General features: G+C 32.0%; 1 protein-coding gene across 1 annotated transcript in view; it reads right to left on the bottom strand.

The window, feature by feature from the left end:
- Positions 1–19,555, bottom strand: part of LOC111637764 (thioredoxin domain-containing protein 11-like) — a 69,975-nt gene that overhangs the window by 16,936 nt on the left and 33,484 nt on the right. The window contains exons 9-10 of the mRNA XM_023383334.1: positions 16,044–16,222; positions 1,400–1,512 (exon numbers count right to left, since the gene is read on the bottom strand). Coding sequence (XP_023239102.1) covers positions 1,400–1,512; positions 16,044–16,222 — 292 coding nt within the window. The remainder of the gene's footprint in view (positions 1–1,399; positions 1,513–16,043; positions 16,223–19,555) is intronic.

Raw genomic sequence — 19,555 nt, forward strand, 5'->3', positions numbered from 1 at the left:
TAATTTTAATAATTACTAGATAATAATTAATACTTAACTACTGAATAATAATTTATAATTGTTAATAATACAAATTATAATAACCCTGAATTAATGTCATAATAAGTTAAATGTGATGTAATATTGTAGTTTATATTGATTTTGTTACTTACACCTGGTAGTGCTGCAGCGGAACCAGGTTATGTGTACTAAACATGTTAATAAATAATGATGATGATGATGATGATGATGATGCTGAGCTGTTCCGCGACGAAAACAAGCTTGAGCAATGGCGATGTTGAATGGTGCACACTCGGTAAGTAATCCTACAATTTTTTGTTTATAGCGTAGTTTATACGGATTATTTCCAAAATATATGTATTTTGGAAATGTTGAGTCGGATTAGTCTAGAATCGATTAATTTTATGGAAGAAAACCTTTCAATCAGCCGTAGTCTGTAAACTTCACGTGTCGGGCTGTGATTGGAAGGACTCGTAAGAAATCAGATTCCTAAAGAATGGAACGTATCTATAATCTTATAGAAGAGTCGACTGTACTTTATTTATCATAATTATATGAATACATTTATATATGATACTATATATTTAAATTACATTTTTAATTATGAACGCATGAGAAATATAGGATGTTCTATATCTTAAAATTAAACACTGTCATTAATTGAGTAACATTCCAATTTCAAGCATTATCAAATTGAAACTAGATTAGAAACCAGATGCAAGCTTATGAAATATGCCAAAAATGTTTATGTTCTTAATAAATGTGTTTGCTGGAAATGCAAGGTTGGCTTTGAGATTTTCATGTTAATCAGAGTTACAGCTTTATTCATCATTTCTATGATATTTTCCTCGTTAATACAAGTCAGATTTATAGAGTAAGGCTAAAATAAGCAGACTTTTTAAAATCTAACAGCAAATGAAACACAATTGTCATAATAATCAATTGTTACATTTACAACATCATGAATGCAAAAACAGCAAAATAACATAACAGATTCATATTATTTCTGAAGAGACAAAGGTAGTATTATTTACTACAGATGAAGTTACAGAAAAATCAAAAGAAAACATTTTTTATTATTACTTGTAGATTTCAAAAACATTTGATGACATCAATCTTGGCAAAAATAAATAAAAGTTATACTTTAAAAAAAATCAAACTTAATATAAAACTTATATTTTGTCTCAAATTGACACAGTCATAAAAAGTAGAGTTTAAAAAATTCTTTATGGCATCTTAATTTCATAAAATGTCATATAAAATCAATAGCAATAAGTTCTATATGTAATTAAAATGAAGAGAAAAAATATTCATATCATTAACAGAAAAAGTATTTTTAAGTTTTTTTGTACATTCATTATTATTTACATTATCAAAGAAATGTATAAATTTAGCTCACCTTACAAATATAATGCCACTAATTCCAGCAAAGTATCTTGCAACCGTTAGAAAAACATGAGCTACTGAACCACAAAATGCACACCAGGGAGCATAATACATAACAACAACATCCTATAAATAAATTTTAAGTTATATTAATATTTCCAATAAATCAGCAATAAAATTATTATATTTTATATACAATTTTTTATAAGAAAAACTAAATTATTAAACTTGTTAAATCTCAACCATTAATTTTTTTATATAAAATATAATCTGCTTATTGTAAATTCACTTTGGGAACTGCCAAAAATGATAAAAAATTATTGACCGATAAAATACAAAGCAAGACAATTAAATAAGATGACAGTTTAGTGAAAATTTTGGTTTATGGACTATGACATTAATAATGATATGCATATAATGTGAGGAAATGAGCCTAAATTTTCTCAAGTTATATTTTATTTGAGTTTTACTTATTTATTATTAAATCATTATGTTGCAGGGCAATTTAATCAACTTTATATACATACTAATATTTTATCAAATATTATATGGGAAATTGTTGATAAGAGACTTGTAAAACAATTGTTAGCAAATAAATATGTAGATGAGCATACAATGAATGACATTAGAAACATGATGTCACATTCAGCACTTAAAAGTCTGCAAAAAAGAAACTTAGATGTGGCTTCCAGCAGACACCAACTGTGATGGATAATTAGAAAATTCAAACATAACTTTATAAATTTACCTTACAAACACAACTTTTCTCAAATTGGGAAAAGTTGTGTTTGTAATGTAAATTTAAGTTATGCATTTCTCTTGTCAGATAAAAGCTGTTAAATTCTTTTACTTTTGTTATTCAAAATTATTACTAATTTGGTTCATAATTAAGTAAATTTTTCCTGTATTTGTTATTGTATTATTTAGCATGTTAGTGTTATTTAAACTTTTACAGCAGAAACTTGTTAATTATAAACTAATGTAGTTTTTGCAAATATTAAATTTCATTGTTAATAAGTTTCATATTGTTAACTTTTGGACTTTAACAATATAATAAATTAGGTATAAAGTTGTGATTGAAGACCTTATAATAATAAATTTTCGAATTATTAATCTATATACAAATGAGGTTGTTTGTTTGTTTGCTATGCACGCCTAGACTGTTCAACCAATTGCTATGAAACTTGGCAATTATATTAACATACTTCTAACTTAGATAATGTCATACATCTCACCCCAAAATATTGATTGGATTCCTATATATCAATTTTCTGTTTATTCGATTTGCTTGTTTTACATGTAATGCTATTGTGAGATTCAGAGTGCGATTAATTAGTTAAATTAGAGGATTAAATTAGTTAAATTAATATGTAGTTAATTTTTGAAGTGGAAAAACCCACTTTCTTTTTTCACCACCTGTCCTTTCCGTTGACCTCTTACCCGATAGATAAAAATAATCAAATAACCATACAAATCAACAATCTTTAACTATGTTTTGAATATGTTTTGAGAATAAATCCAAACAAATGGTTATTAATGGGAAAACTGTCAAAATCAATTAAATTATGAGGTAAGATGAGACACACCTCTTCATTGATGACATCTAAGAACTTTGAATTTGTTTGCCTTATATGGTAAAAAGAATCAGAGCACCTGGCAAAAGTATCAACAACCTTGCCAAATCGCAAAATTATTGTGGCCCATATCAGCTGGACCAGAGAGACATTTCGATCTTAAAGCACATTAAATCAAAATCACCTGATGTTACTCCCATGCTCAGTGTGAATAAAAAGGGCTCATACCCAATTGTTCTTAGAATTGTTTTCTTGCCAGTCGCCATCATCAAGAAGGAAGAAGACACCTCTCGTTCTAACGACACTATGATAAAAGAGGTATTATGTTTGACCATTTTATGTAAACTCTCTCTTGGTCTTTAGTTTATAAGTAGACATATAATCCCTTGAAAAGTTGGGTCCATAACAACCCATTTAATCAAATAACTGTTTTCTAATTCCAATTGTATTCTCTTGTAATCCTTTCTTTTTATATTAAACTTGTTAAGTTATCTAAATGGTTGTTTATCTCGTGTATTCCAACACCTTGTCGATGACCTCACTAACCCTACCACTTGCACTTTCTAGAAGAATGGATAACTTAAGAACATCATCCATTGACATTGTGAGTGGATCTCACCAATCTGACACCTATCAAAAAGGAGAAGCCTTGTGCCTCCACCCCTGGCTTCTCACACCATCTATTAACAAAAAATTTAAAAAATAATAAATTAAATATAATTTATACAAAAAATAATTATAATTAAAAGAACAAATATATTCCCTTAAGTACAGTACTACAACAATGATATAGCACGAAGTAGATGCGCTATATCATTACTGTGACCTGTAGCAGATAGCACACCTGCATACAGTCAAAATGTTACACTGTAAAAACTATATAAGTATTTAATTTTTCACATCTAACAACTTGAGTTTTTTATATTTCTGAACGGTACTTTCTTAATTCTAATAAGTGCCCACCAGTAGTTGAGTGGCTGATAGTTGGTCATGGGTTTGAACTTCAATGGGCTGGCCACATTGTGTTTTCTTTCATGTTAGTAACATCTAAATTAGGAGTCAGTTTCCCATAAAAGTCCTCCCAGGTGGCACCTCTTTTGGCAGATTGCCCACGTGTCATGTTGCCATAATCAAATAAACCAAATTCTAATAATTTTTTTATAAACTCACTATTTATGAGGACATACCATGTAGTAAATAGGCATTCTTATAATGTTTTTAAAATGGGTTTTACCACATAATTTTTAAAATTTACAATCAATAACACTGGGTGTAACAATTATTGCAAGAAATACAGTAGAGCGTCGATTATCCGAATCAATTGGGACTGGGGCTGTTCGGAAGATCGATGTTTCGGATAACCGATTATGTACAAAAAAATATATTAATTTATCCCATCTTGACATTTTTCTCCGTTGCGTGTCGCTTCGCGTTGAATTTTCGTCGATGTTAAGCCTAACGAAGACTATTGTATCGTTAAAAATTATTTTTTTATTTTGTACGAACAAAATAAATATATTGAAAAATATAAAAACAATAAAAAATTATACTTCTGAAGTTAATTTAGTATCAAAAACGTAATATATTTGAGTAGCCCAAGACATAGCCAAAGATTGCAGCGCCACAGCACTGGCAAAAATTTAAATTTGCCAACTGGAATTCTTTCGGATGATTGACTTTTGGATAATTGACGCTCTACTGTACTTCATACACCTGAGTGAAGCTGAGCATAACAAGCTAGATGTAATAAATAAATAAGTAATTACCTAAAACCAGCAATAATTCTCTTCAAAACAAATGTTTTCTTCCGTTTTTAACAGTCATCATCAGGTTTCCATGCATTGGAATGCTTGTAAAAGAACGCCCATTCTAAAAAAACAATGCAATTACAAACATTCCAATGCATGGAAGCCTGATGATGACTGTTAAAAACAAAAGAAAACATTCATTTTGAAGAGAATTATTGCTGGTTTTAGGTAATTACTTATTTATTTATTGAATTCTACACCAGTAATATCGTGGTGATTGTATCTAGCTAATGTATAATTCATCTAGTATTGTTTGCTTGCAACTGCCTTTAATAACAGATAATGTATCATTATAATAAGAAATTCCTGCAATTTACAATACATTACTTATTGTAAACAAATAATGATTAAAATAATAAAAATTTAATGTTTAAAGCACTGATTAAGACTGACAGGTATTTTTAAACCCTCTTTTCATGCTATGTGATGATGATAACTGAAACAGACTACAATAAGTTTTATCAGTGTATTTTGACTTGTATGTTTTGGAATTTGCTAATTTTGATGGCATTGAATGACTGAAAATAATACCTACAATTACAATAAGCAAAGCTTATTGTGTAAAATTGAATTCAAGCTTCAAGCTTACTGCTCATTTTCAGAAATACAGTAGACCTCGGTTAACTGACCGTCTTAGTCGGCAAATTTCAAATGTCCGCTAGTGATGTGGCGCTACAATATTTGGCTATGTCTTGGCTACTTTAATATTATTTTTACGTGTTTTAGCTGGCAACACTCATTCGACCATGAAAGTGAGCCAGTATTTAAACGAGGCTTAATTTTCTAATTTTTAATGATACAATAGAGATGATTATTATTTTAAAAAATTTTTGTTAGGCTTAACATCGATGAAAATTTCAATGCAAAGTAGGTTAATAGCAATATACTAATATATTAATTACATGGGATATAATAATATACTACACTAATAATGGATTTTTTCATACTTTTCGGTTATCCGACTTTTCAATTATCCGACCAACCCCAGTCCCCAATTGAGTCGGATAATCGAGGCTTTACTGTATAAAGAAACAAACTAGTTTCTATGATATGGAAGTGAGGACATTAACACCACAATGACAAAAATTATTTTAAAAAAACTCAAGTTACAAAAGTTAAGATTAAAATTACATGAAATTGACGCAAACATATGTAAACTCTCATGACTTATAGTATGCAGGGTTGAAAGAAATTTCAAAATCATTAACTCCATAAAATTTTTTCAGTTATTTATTCATGTAATTTTAATTTCTGTACTTTTGGGTTTTTAAAAATAATTTTCTTCAAGCTGCAGTAGATATTATTTCTGTGGTAACAAAATTAGTTTGTTCTTTTGCATTCCTGAAAATCAACAGTAAGCTCAAAAACACTAGGACATCTATTTATTATCTCATGTTTTTCAAATTTTCATGCTCCATTAAAGCATTTTTTACCCTGTTAATATATTTTGTGAAGTTGAATATGTGTATTCCAAAATATAATATTTATTACATTTTGCATCAAAAACATGAAAATAACCAATAACAGTTTTCTTTGAATTATAGCAGAGCATTTATCCAAAAGAATCAGATTGGAACAATTTCAGATAACTCACATAAAAATTATTTATTACAGTTCTTTTTTTGAAATAAATTATTAATTTTGCTTTGTTTTGCACATTTTTTTCTTTCTAATTTTGCTAAATTCCTGATTGCTTAATCATGAACAGATCTCATCAGGATTCATTTCTAGCCATGTCAATGCCATTTCTAATTCTTCATTGTGAATAAGAAAAGTAAAGCATTTGCTGCATTAAAGTATGTGACTCATTAATCATGCTTTTATATTTGTACAGCAATAAATAACACCTAACATTAATGTTGGTAACAAAATAGCTTTATAGTAATCCTACAGAAGATTGCAGGCAATTGTTACATAATATTTTCATAATTTATATGGTATTCTCTGAAGTCAATTTCAGGTAAATGCTTTTTCAGATGATTGATTTTTGGATAATCAATGTACTAATGTATTATATTTTTGATGATGAACAAATTTTAAAATATTTATAAATCTGATGTAGATAAGATTAAAAATGTTTCTCTTTTAAACTGTAAGAACATTATAAAGTCCATCTTTATATGTCTGTACAGTAGTACCTCAGGATACAAAATTAATCCGTTCCTAAACTGAGATCGTATCATGAAAATGTTGTAAGGTGAATCATTTTTCCCCATATGATTACATGTAAAACCAAATAATCTGTTCCAACACAAAAAACACACTCAAATTAAAGCTAAGTATTACATTGAAAAAAAATAACTTTAGTAAGAAAAACACTGAAAAATGCATTTTGTAGTTCTAAATGTATAAATAACCATAATAGAATAATAACTGATAAAAAAAAATGTAGTTTTATTTGCACTTTACCTTTGAGGATAAACGATGGTGAAGATGTAAACTGGTGGCCGAGGAGAGGGAGAAGGGAAATGATACTAAAACTTAACTTACATTACATAATGTAACAATAACTTAAAAAAAATTAGTGTTAAGTTATTATCATTTCTGTTTTATATATTTTTTAAAATTTTTTATTTACTGCTTTTTGCTTTCTTTCCTTCACTTCCACCAGCACTTTCACTGGATAGAGGTCGCTTGATAAAATATCTATCCAAAGAGGTTTGGCTTTGCATACTTTTTAAAATGTTTCTAAAATGACTTAGGCAAATGTCATTAAACTGAGCAGCAATACAGCCAGTGTGAACCTTTTCGGGATGTTTCTTTTCAATAAAATCAGTCACTTTCTGATAATACCTCAAGATTTCCTTTATCGAGAGAAATCCTCCCACAACAAAGTAAACACTCAGACTGAGACCGATGAACAGAAAAAACACGTGATCATGGCGGTGGCGCTGCAAACTAATGTAACATTGTATGGTGAGTTTTTGTTCGTACTGTGGAGCAAAAATATGTTTGAATTTCATGTTGTATCCTGAAAATTTCATATGCTGAAGTGTTTGTATCCTGAAGTACTACTATACATTGTTGATCTTTAACTTTTTAAAACTGAGAAAAGTTAGAAGAGAAAGGACTTGGAATACGACAGAAGTGATTTAAAAAACTGGTAAAGATTTATCATCACCACCATACATCATTCAAAAATTTAGGCCATGCTGACCTGTTTCGATCTCAACTAATAGGGTCTATGAGTTGTTTTTGTGGATGTCCAGGTCATCGTCGTCCTCTTGGATAATACTGTAAGACTGCATTATGTAACCTACCCATTTTAGAGACATGTTGAAGCCATTTTTCTCTATATGTGAAGAGTTTTTCAATTAATGGTTGCATATTGAATTCCTTCAAAAGATCTGAATTTCAACAATGATTCAGTAGAATATATCCAGCAGTTTGGTGCATAAAGCTCATTTCAGCTGCCTGTAATCTGTTAATATCTTTCTTCTTAGGGTCTAGATTTCACTTCTGTACAAACGACTCGCAAGGGCCAGAATTTTATACAATTTCAGTCTGGAATGTGTGGTTTTATAGTAGTATTTTATTCCTAATATTTTTAAAAATTTTGTGAGCTTTTTATCTGTCTTTTTCACCTTCATAGGAAATATTGCATCCAAGATAAAGGAAAGCATTCACTTGCTCTAAAATTGTATTATCAATTACTATTTTGCTACGTATTGGCTCCATTCCTGTAAATGCCATTACTTTGATTTTAGCAGTTGAAATTTTCATGTTGTATTCTCTTGAAATTTTATTTAAGGTAAATAAATCCTTTTGTAAGTTATCTTCAGAATCAGCAATTACAACCTGATCATCAGCAAATAGCATGGTATTGAATTTTATGTTATTTGAAATCTGAATTCCTAATGTATATTCTTCCTGGCATTGACATATTATATCATCATCTATATATATGTGGGACTATAGATGACTGGGCGTCAAACAGTGTAGAAAGAATATGAAGAGCTTCTTATGACGTATAATGAAGTATATTTTAATATGATTCAGAAAACATTACAAAATGATGAACACTAAACGAATCATCTTGATACTAATTATTAAATGGATATTAATTGTTGTGAAGAGGACATGCTGTCCGTGCTACGTCATTGTTCTCCTTTTTTATTTGCTCTAACGGTCTGTCCTTTTTCCCACCTGTGCATGACATCAGACTTGACCAAGTCATGTCAACATGGAGGATGGGCACGATATATATGTTAAAAAGTGTTGGTGACAATAGGCAACCTTGTCTTAATCCTTGATTTATTCTTCTATATTCTGAAATAGCATTGTTGAACTTAAATTGAATGATGATATTTTTGTAGATATTATGTATATTTTGAAATAAAATATTTGCTATATTTCTGTTTTGTAGGATATCAAAAAGTTTGAGTCTTTTTATCATGTCAAAAGCTTTGGTATAATCTATAAAAGCTAAATGTGTATTTAGATTAAATTCTCTTTGTTTCTCTAGTAATAATTTAATGGAGAAAGCTGAGTCTATAGAAAATCTATCTGTATGGAATCCGTTTTTGATACTCCAAAAGAAATCTTTCACCTTCTTGTTTTAATCATTCATTGAGAATTCTAGCATAAATTTTATCTAATAAATACCATTCTGTTGCGAGTATTCTCTCTGAAAGTTCCAATGTTTTTATTTACCAGAGTGTTTCACACTCTTGCATTACTTGGAGTGTTTCACACTCTTCATCTCCTGCTATTATGGTGTAATCGTTCTTGTTAACTTTATTAAGAATTTCTTGCAATTTTATATAGAAGTCTTCATTTTCTTCTTCTCGGCACTCTTCAGGAGAATATATGCTGATAATAGTTAAATTACTTCTGTTAATTTTTAAACGGATTTCTATGATTCTCTCTGTCCCGTATGTGTAATGAAGGATATTTTTTTTAAGAGAATTATGTACCCAAATCATTATATCCGCTTGGGCATGAGTGTACTTATTCACTCCACTATAATAAATGTATAATTTTTAGTTTCATTTATTCCTTTTAATTTCTTCTTTGTTTCTGAAATTAAGAAAGTGAAAAAAGTGTAGGAGATTTAAGTGTTGAAAATGATATACTTAAAATCAACCAGTATGATTTTGAAAACAAAAAAGAAATAAAAAGCGCACAGATTGCAAATGCAATATATAGATTAAACAGTTCACATTGTAATATCACAGAATAGATGAAAACTTACACGTATTGTGTACAAAAGTTAAATAAATTAATTTTATATTATTTTTATATTCATATTTTTGATTTTGTATTATATTTTTTCCATTTAAATGATTATGTTAGATCATAACTTTGCTTTAGGTTGTGGGCCTGGAACAGATTATTCTGAAATATATGCATTTCAATATTTGCTAGAATGAACAGATGCTATAACAAATGATGTTATAGAAGCATTTGTGTTTGTTCTACCATACCACACTATATTATATATATATATAACACTGCTAAGGTAAAATTCAAAGTTACTTTACAGCCATGAAGCACTTTCAAATGACTTTTCTATAGACAATTCTAATAGTATGAAGATATAACTATGGAAATAGATGTTAGCACAACAATAAGTATGATATTATGATATGAATTAATATATGTCTGGAGATGATGATCAGCCAGATATCTGCATAGAATAACTGGTAATGTATCTTAAAGGTAAGCAGAACTTTAAGGTAAGAACTTAAAGGTAAGCAGAAGTTTAAGTTCTAGTCTAGATCAATCTTTTCTATCAGAATTTTCTAAATTAATACTAATTATTAATTGTAGCTTAAGCTAATGGGTAATCACTATGATATGCTTCTAATTTAGTCTTGGTATATACTTGTGAGCACTATGTTGGCCTTTCTTTATTACTAGACTTGTCCAGTGACAGTGTAATAAGTCTAGCAATAAAGAAAGGCCAACATAGTGCTTACAAGTATATATTGGGTAATCACTCTCCTTCCAGCCAAATTTCACTGTTTAATTAATTTTTAAAAAACATACACAGTCCAGTGCTGGCACACACGTTTCTCATTTTTCAAAAAGAAAACATTAATATCACTCAGGACGAAACAAGAAACACTCACTACGAACATAAAACCTAGTCAGTTAGGAATCTCAGTTAAAGCACTCAGGAAAATTAGGAATAACAGAGTTTGCATTCAGTTAAATACAAAGGCTGACAGCGAAAAAATGGTGGCTGCCATAAACTCGGTAAAAACATTAATGGATAGGTTAGAGATCAGATACTTGGCAGCCAAACAACCTAAGTTATTCTGTTAAATGTCCCAGGCAACATTGTCACCAGCGCCTTCATAGAGGAACTCCACATCCAGAACACTGCAATAAATACTACACACATACTCCAAGAATTTCAAGACTCTTGCTGTGTACTAACCAAAATAAACTGCAACATGACAGACACTTCTAGATTACACATTGTCCTTCAGGTAACTCCTAGTATCAGGAACACTTTAATTCAACAGCACTATGTTAGTGTGCAATGGGCAATGATAGCTGTAGATGATTACATTCCTCTCAGACACTGCTACAAATGTTGTGGTATGGACAACTAGCTAATAAATGTACAGAAAAACAGCACTGTAGTCACTGCATGGGCAACCACAGCTACAAGGTTTGCCGCATTCAGTCAGGAACTGTGTTGCATTAATTGTATGAAGGCCAATAACACTACCAGAAGGGAGCAAACATAAGACTGTGCATAACGCATTCTCATTCTCTCAACAGTGCCCCATAGCCAAATGCATGAAAACACAAGCTGCCAGTAGGGTCAGCTATGAATAATACACACCTTCACAATACGAACACAGACAACTATAAAATCATACAGATTAATGCACAGAAATGCAAAGCTGCCTGCTCCCTCCTCATTCACACTTCCAATGTACAAGATACAGACATCATCACAATCCAAGAGCCCTACAATATTAACAACATGATAGTCAGGTTCAATGACTGGAAAGTCTATTTAGCTCAAGACCCTGGCTATCGCATCAAGGCTGGTATTATCATCAGGAACAAAAACATTAATGCCTGCCTTGTTTCCCAACATACCACAGAATACATTACCATTGTCTGTGTTAGACAATAACTCACCTTTACATATGTTCCGTCTACATTCCAGACTCCACTAACATTGAGATCATCACTTCTTGAACTCATACAAAGATAAACCTATCCTAATAGAAGGTGACTTCGATGCCAAGTCTGCGACCTGGCATAGTCCAAAAGATGACCCTAGAGGTAACATAGTTAATGAAACCATGGTCCAACACAACCTTACTCACTTGAACACCAGCACCCTTCCAACCTACTCCTGTACCAGGGGGGAAGTTGGATTGACCTAACATTAGGAAACAGTCACATCACCCCTAGGTTTGACCACTGTTACACTACCGACATAGATTCTACCAGTGACCATAGGTATATCTTCACCCAACTGAACACTACTAGGAATATTAATAATAGTTTTCACTATACTCGCACTAACTGGCAATTATTCTGCAACACTTTCAATAACATTTGGACTGGTACCCCTCACCACAATCACTATACTCAGGACACCTTAGACCATCTTGTCATCAGGCTTACAAATACAATCACTAACTCTTATGTTATTGCCTCCGAGGCCAAACATTGTAAACACAAAAAGGTTCCTTGGTGGACCACTGAGCTAGAAAACAAGAAAAAAGTTGTTAGGAGATTAAGGAGGCAATTTAGGAATGAACATGACCCAGACATTAAAGTCACACTTAGAGATCAGTACAGGCACAAACACAATGCTTACAAAAACCTTTATAAATAAAACAAGGATTAACACTTGGAAAATTTGTGTACCAACACTTGCAATTGCAATCCGTGGTCTGAACTATACTACTTAGCTTGTAAGGAAAAACACCAGCTCCAAACTCCCTCCATTATCCAGCTCCCTGATGGTTGCTACACCAACAACACAGAAGAAACTATCACACAACCTCATCAGCCTTTACCCTTCGAATGACCCACAGCAGGATGACAATACACAAACTGTCTCTGGAGTTCTACACTCACTCTGCCTAATACAGACAATGATCACAACTTCACCTACAATCAAGGTTTCAAATGCCATCTGTTTTTGCTCACTGATAACAAAGACCAGGTCTTGACAGCATAATCACTAGGATGATAAAATATGCATTTGAGGCCAATCCTACAGTGTTTGTAATTCTTTTCAATATTTGCTTGAACACTGGCCTTTTTCCTACTCAGTGGGAAAAGGCTACTGTCAAATTGAATCCCAAACCCACCAGCGCTAACACTTACAAAAACACAAGTCAATCTGCCTTCTCCCAACTCTGGGAAAAGTGTTAGACAGTCTAATGATTAATAGGATCACATGACATCTACACAAGCATAGAGCCCTGCATCAGAATCAGTTTGTCTTCTCTAAAAACAAAGGTGCAGTAGATATCATCCATCAGGTTGTTAACTATATCCACCAGGCTAAACAAAACAATCAACATACCACAATTATCACTATTGACTTTAGAGGCACCTTTGATCAGCCTAGTGTCCTTTTATCCTGTACACATTACATGCTCATCACTGCCCTCAAAATCTTTACAAACTTCTTCAGTCCTATTTTAGCAACAAAAGTGCAGGTGTTTATACAACACAAAATAACATAGTCATACCCATCATTTGGGGCTGTCCTCAGGGATCCAGGTCTGGTCCTGGTCTCTGGAACATAGCCTATAACTCTATTCTGCACCGTGCCTCCTGGCTGCCACATACAGGGCTATGTGGAAGACACAATTATCCTAGCTTCACACAGGAACACTGAATGCTTACAGGACATACGCAACGACATTCTCAATAACATTCATCAGTGGAGTATTAAGCATAGGCAACCCATTAACACAGACAAATGCAAAAGCATGATAGTTGGTAGGAACGTACCACTCATCAGGAAGCTTACCCTTCAAATAGGTGCTCACAGAATAAAGCAAACAATGGAAATTAAATATTTAGGTGTTATTCTTGATGAGAGACTTAACTTCACACCCCACATCAAATACATCACGGACAAAGCTAAAAAGACGGCCACACTTTCATTAGTATTGCTAACATTAGAACACATGGGGCCTTGGCCCTAATGCTACTAAGCTTTACAGGGGTGCAATTCAGCCACACTCCTCTATGCCATATAGGTCTGGGGCCATGTGGCTACCAAAGTCCATAACCGTAAAAAACTGTTATCTGTTCAAAGAATTGCAGCTCTCAACATTTGTAAGGTTTATAGGACCGCACCCACTAGTGCCCTTTTGGTAATGTCAGGATTGACCCCTATCGACTTAGAAATTAAATGCATTATTTGGCAGGAAAATCTTGTTACCTTACTTTGGCAAGATTATAGCAACTTCAGATGTTGACAAAATGATTAGAGTAGATAAGATTCCCACCAGTTTGACCATGATCGATGATATAAAAAAATTCAGCATTGACAAAAATCTCTCCCAACTTATGATTACCACCCTCCCATCAGCTTGCCCCTGATGTTTGCTTCAAAGATCCAGGTGATCATCCCATGTTTAGGATTGACGATGTGGGTGCCACTTTTGTAGTTTACTCCAACTTAGGCCACGAGCTTCACAGTGCTTGCTTCTGTCTAGGTACACACTGCTCAATAGCACAGGCAGAAACGCTAGCTATTTATGTGAACTTTATTCACATTAGGCATAGGAAGGACAAAAGACACTACTTACACTATTGCATGTATTCTGATAGCTTTACACAGGATTGTGAAGTCTGATAGCCGCTTAAAACTCATCCATCTCATATACCACATTCTCAGACACTTAGAAAACAACATTAGAAAAGATTTCCAATGGGTCCCAGGTCATGCGGAGTTATCAGTAACAAAACCACTGACAGTCTTGCCAAACAAGCTGCAAAGTCTTCAGTCACTAGTACTTTCAGTTACATTCCTACCTTGTACATCAACAACTATGTCAAGAAGCAAACCTTCATTCTCTGGCAAGACAGCTGGGACCATGACACCACTGGTAGGCTCACCTACACTTTCATCCCCAAGGTTGACACTACTGCGATTCTTTGCCACTTTGACCCTAGTTACACCCTCACTCAGCTACTTATAGGACATGACAACTTTAAGCAATACTTGTATAGATTTAACCTTGGGGACAATAATCCACAATGTGATTGTGGTATTCAGGAGGACCAAACACCACTTCACTTAGTTTTTCGCTGCAACAGGTACAATCACATTAGGGATAGTTTAATGAGAGCTGTTACTCTTAAAGAGTACAACTGGCCTTGCAACCCACACCAACTCATTCACATGCGTACAATGTTCCATCATCTACTCGCATTCATGTCCCTTAGTGGGGCTCTTGAGAGCACTCACTCTGGAGACACAGATGGCAATTAGATTTTCCTTGCTTTGTTTCAACTGTTGGTATATAGCTGCCTTTCAACTTTGTAGTTTAATTCTTATTTTCTGTCTTCTTTTTTGGTCTAAATTTGGTTAGTTCTAGTTGTAAGTTAGATTAGGGACTCTTAGATTGGTTTCTTGTTAGGNTCAATATCGATGTCTCCCGCACTCCGAAAAGTTTCAAATTGTCTGAAAACAAGGGAAGACCAATCGGTATTCATTATTTTATGTTGCTTCTTCTTGTGTTTGTTCTGTGAGGTGTTCATTATCCAATCATGTGTTCATTGTCCGAACATAAAAATCTTGCGAAAGTGTTCGTTATCCGATTTGTTCGTTAACCAAACTGTTCATGAACCAATCACCCACTGTATAGTCTAAAAATAATTAAGTGATTTAGATTTATGATTGGCTACAGAAAAAGTTTTTCTTTTCCATCTTTGGCAAGAAATAATGATTTGAGTTTAATTTCAGCCTAGAGGTATGACAAAATAATACTACTACTCTTATGTATTCTTTTATTCAGCATTCCATTATAAAAAAGTAACAATAAATACATTTTATTATTTGAAAATAATAAAATGTATTTACTGATACTTTTCTTACTATCTACAATGTTTCATTTATCAATCTTTACACTGATTAACTATCATTGTAAATATAATAAAATTTCTGGAATAATTCAGTTATAGCTTCTTACTACCAATTAGATAAATATTCAATGCAAATAATGATAAAATAATTCCATTTTCTTTAATTACAAATTACAAACCACTCTATAAATATGGATGTATACTTACTTAAAAATGTAAAAATTAAGGATATATCATTTATTACCTTTTCTGTATCAAGGACAACATTTTGAAATCTATCTGTTGTTATTTCATGTACACAAACACCTTCAAATCCAGGAGAAGTATCACAGCCCATCTTGTATTTCACAGCACTTCGTAAATGCCGATTGAGCAGGTTTTCAGTATAACTAACAACAAATTCAGCTTTAAAAAATAAAATTATTTAATTTAATAAATTATGTTTCATTTTAAATTTACGTTAAAAGTATCTTATTTGTCCAACAAAAATTTATTAATTCAAAATAATAAAAATTAATTATATAATTAATTTTTTATTACATTGAATTATATACAGAAATAGAAATTTAAATAATATATGTAAAGGTGTGGGTTATAAAAGGAAAAAAAACATCTGGCAACACACAAAGAAGTTTTGAGAAGGTGAAGAAGAAAGGATCACGTGTCAACAACAGAAATCAAAAGGCTGGAAAAGAAACTTTTACAAGTCGACAGGATGAAACAAAAATAGAAAAAAAAAAACAAAACAAAAAAAGGATAACTTACAGAGATGATAAACCGTATTTGAAACAGATTATTAGAAAAGAAGAGGGCATTCCCCAAAAACATGTAAACCAAAAATTCAAATATTTTGGGTCAATAATGATATGCATAAAGTAGAAACTTGGGTGAAGAGATTCGAAATGATGGCCAAATATATGGGTTGGAATGAAAAAGATAAAATAATGTTCATGGGCGATTACCTAGAACAGCACTGTCCAACTGGCGGCCCGCCAAATAATTTTCACGGCCCGCGAGTACATTTTACTATGAATAAATTTATGTTACTAAATTATTATTATTAATAAAATTATTTTACTACCGTGTTTCCCCGAAAATAAGACAGTGTCTTATATTAATTTTTGCTCTGAAAAATGAGCTAGGTCTTATTTTCAGGGAATGTCTTATTTTTCCAGGAAGAAGAATTCACATTTATTATTTAACAAAAAAATTCCCAAGTCTAAGTTAGACGAGAGTGACGTATATCCCGTGTGTCGAACTGTCGCCTTTTTATAGCGTCAACATTGGACTCGCTGACCAATTAGTGCTTACTGAACCGTAGCACTATGCAAATGTCATGTGGTTTATCAACAACCTTTCTTGGCCCCTGAAATGTTTGGTGAAGAAAATATGGCCTGCGGGCTATGATAAGTTGGACAGCGCTGACCTAGAAGATGAAGCCCTAAACTGGTACATTGAGCACTCGGACAATCAAAGTTGGGAAGAATTAAAACAGACTTTTGTGAGGAGATTTGGATTACAAGCCACCAAGCCTATTGTGGATTTCGTAAGGTTAAAATATGACCAAAAATAAGAATAAAAAATTATTAAAAAAAAAAAAAAAAAAGGTCAGGGAAGTTATCACAATTGAAAGACTTCCAAATAATACTGCTAATGATAGAGGGGTTATCCCGAGAAATGGCAAAATATTTCGTAACCGTAAGACCAAAAACTTTTGTAGAATTTTATGAAATAAGCCTGAGAATTGAAGAAAATTTAAAACAAAAATGAATCAATAAGTCACAAGGAGTGATTTTGGTTATGGGATGGAAGAATTTAATTCGGAACACAAAAGAAAGCCAAATGCTTGTAAGATGTGTGAGAGTTTGGGATACCAAAATAGGTTCTATTGGGCTCAAGACTATTGGAATAAGCAAAAATTGCCTGAATGAAAGGAAAAGTAAATCTTGCTGAGGTCAAAAACAATGAAGAATGAAGTGAAAGTAAAAAAGTGGAGACAAAGTGCGAGGAAACAAATCATAAAATAGAAGAGACCAACAAGGAAAGTGTTCAGGAAAATGAATTAAATGAAGTCAAAATCGAGGACACAATACAAAATGGCCAATTCCCTAAAAGTATTAATGAAAGAAATGATAACGATACAAATAAAAATGGTTTTCAATACAAAAAAGGAACAGAAATTAACAATATTGAAGATTTAAATGGGTTGAAAGACAGAAATCGAAAAGTACAAGAAACATTAAGAGAGACATTACCAGATGAATTATCCAATTCAGATCTGAATGTCCTTCAAGATAATTCAACAGATTTTATCTGTTTGACAGACAGCAGCAAATGTTTGAGTAAATAGACCTCTATTCTTCTAACAATGGGTATTTTAATAGGAATCATCGTCGGTCTGGTGACAATTGTAGGAATAACAACAAGATTATCTGTTTACATTTTCCACCGTTGGAATTACAAAAGAAACCACGAGACAAATCTAGAACCTCAAAAGTGCATAGAATAGTTAGTTCTACAACACGAAGACCTGTCAAAAATCAATCTACAAAGTGAAAATTGAATCTACGAGAAGTAATGGAAGAAAATGATTCCCATGTAAACACTTGGATCTAAAAGCAGGGGAATGTAAAGGTGTGGGCTATAAAAAAAAAAATATCTGGCAACATCAGAACAGAAGCTTCGAGATCTGACAACACTGAAACAGAAGTTTCAAGAAGGTGAAGAAGGAAGGACCACGTGTTAAAAAACAGAAATCAAAAGACGGGAAAAGAAACTTTACATATATATTCAGCCATATTCCACTATTCAAATCTAATGTATTCTTGAAAATGATTCAAATAGCAGATTTCCTGATATTCAAATCTGTAAGGATTACATTATTCCCTTATGGAAAAAATTTTAACTTATTCCAAGTCTATCCAAATAACACCATCCAATTTTTCCAAACGATACTAAAACTGTAAAAAACAAACCTATTTACCTATCAATCTATGTTTTTAGCAGGATATTAACTATTATAAACTCCAATTTCCTTACAAGAATGAAGCATTAATGCCAAGCATTTAATTACATATCAAACATTAAATGAAATAAACTATAGCCCAGTTTAATCCGGCAATTGTTTGACTTCAGGTTTAAATGTTTATATTTTTATCACTTCAAAGATTAAATTTAGAGTATTTTCATATCTTTACTAAGTAAAATATTTAACAAAAATGTTCAGGCAATTCTAACAATTTATGTAGAGCAAATAATTAATCTAAAAATAATTTAAATAAATAATGTGTAAAAATGGTAAATGTCAACTCTATCATCAATAAATACATTAAAAAAAATTTATCATATTTCAAACTGGATTCTAAAAAAAATTAAAAACAAGTATTTAATATTAAGAACATATTAATATTAAATAACATGTTAATATTCACTACTTTTTTAAAACTCTGCTCTATGTATACTAAGAGGGACTTTTTCATACTCATCATGGGTACACCAAGCCCACAATGGGGCAACTGGGTGATGAGGAACAGACTGCCCACAAAAAATTCAAGGGTTTTTGACTGTCTAGATTTGACCCAGGTTCCCAAAGCATTGTGCTGATTGATGCCTTAACTGCCTTGACCCCCCCATCATCAATATTTGCTGCTGAGGTCTTCTCTTTATTTTTATAAGTGATTTAGAAAATATATGATTTCATCAATAACCAATGATGTTTCATTATTTTATTTATATATTTAGCTTTGAAATTTCTCT

Source organism: Centruroides sculpturatus, unplaced genomic scaffold (assembly GCF_000671375.1).
Source record: "Centruroides sculpturatus isolate CEXI.00-Female unplaced genomic scaffold, Cexi_2.0 scaffold1003, whole genome shotgun sequence".
NCBI classification, from domain to species: domain Eukaryota; kingdom Metazoa; phylum Arthropoda; class Arachnida; order Scorpiones; family Buthidae; genus Centruroides; species Centruroides sculpturatus.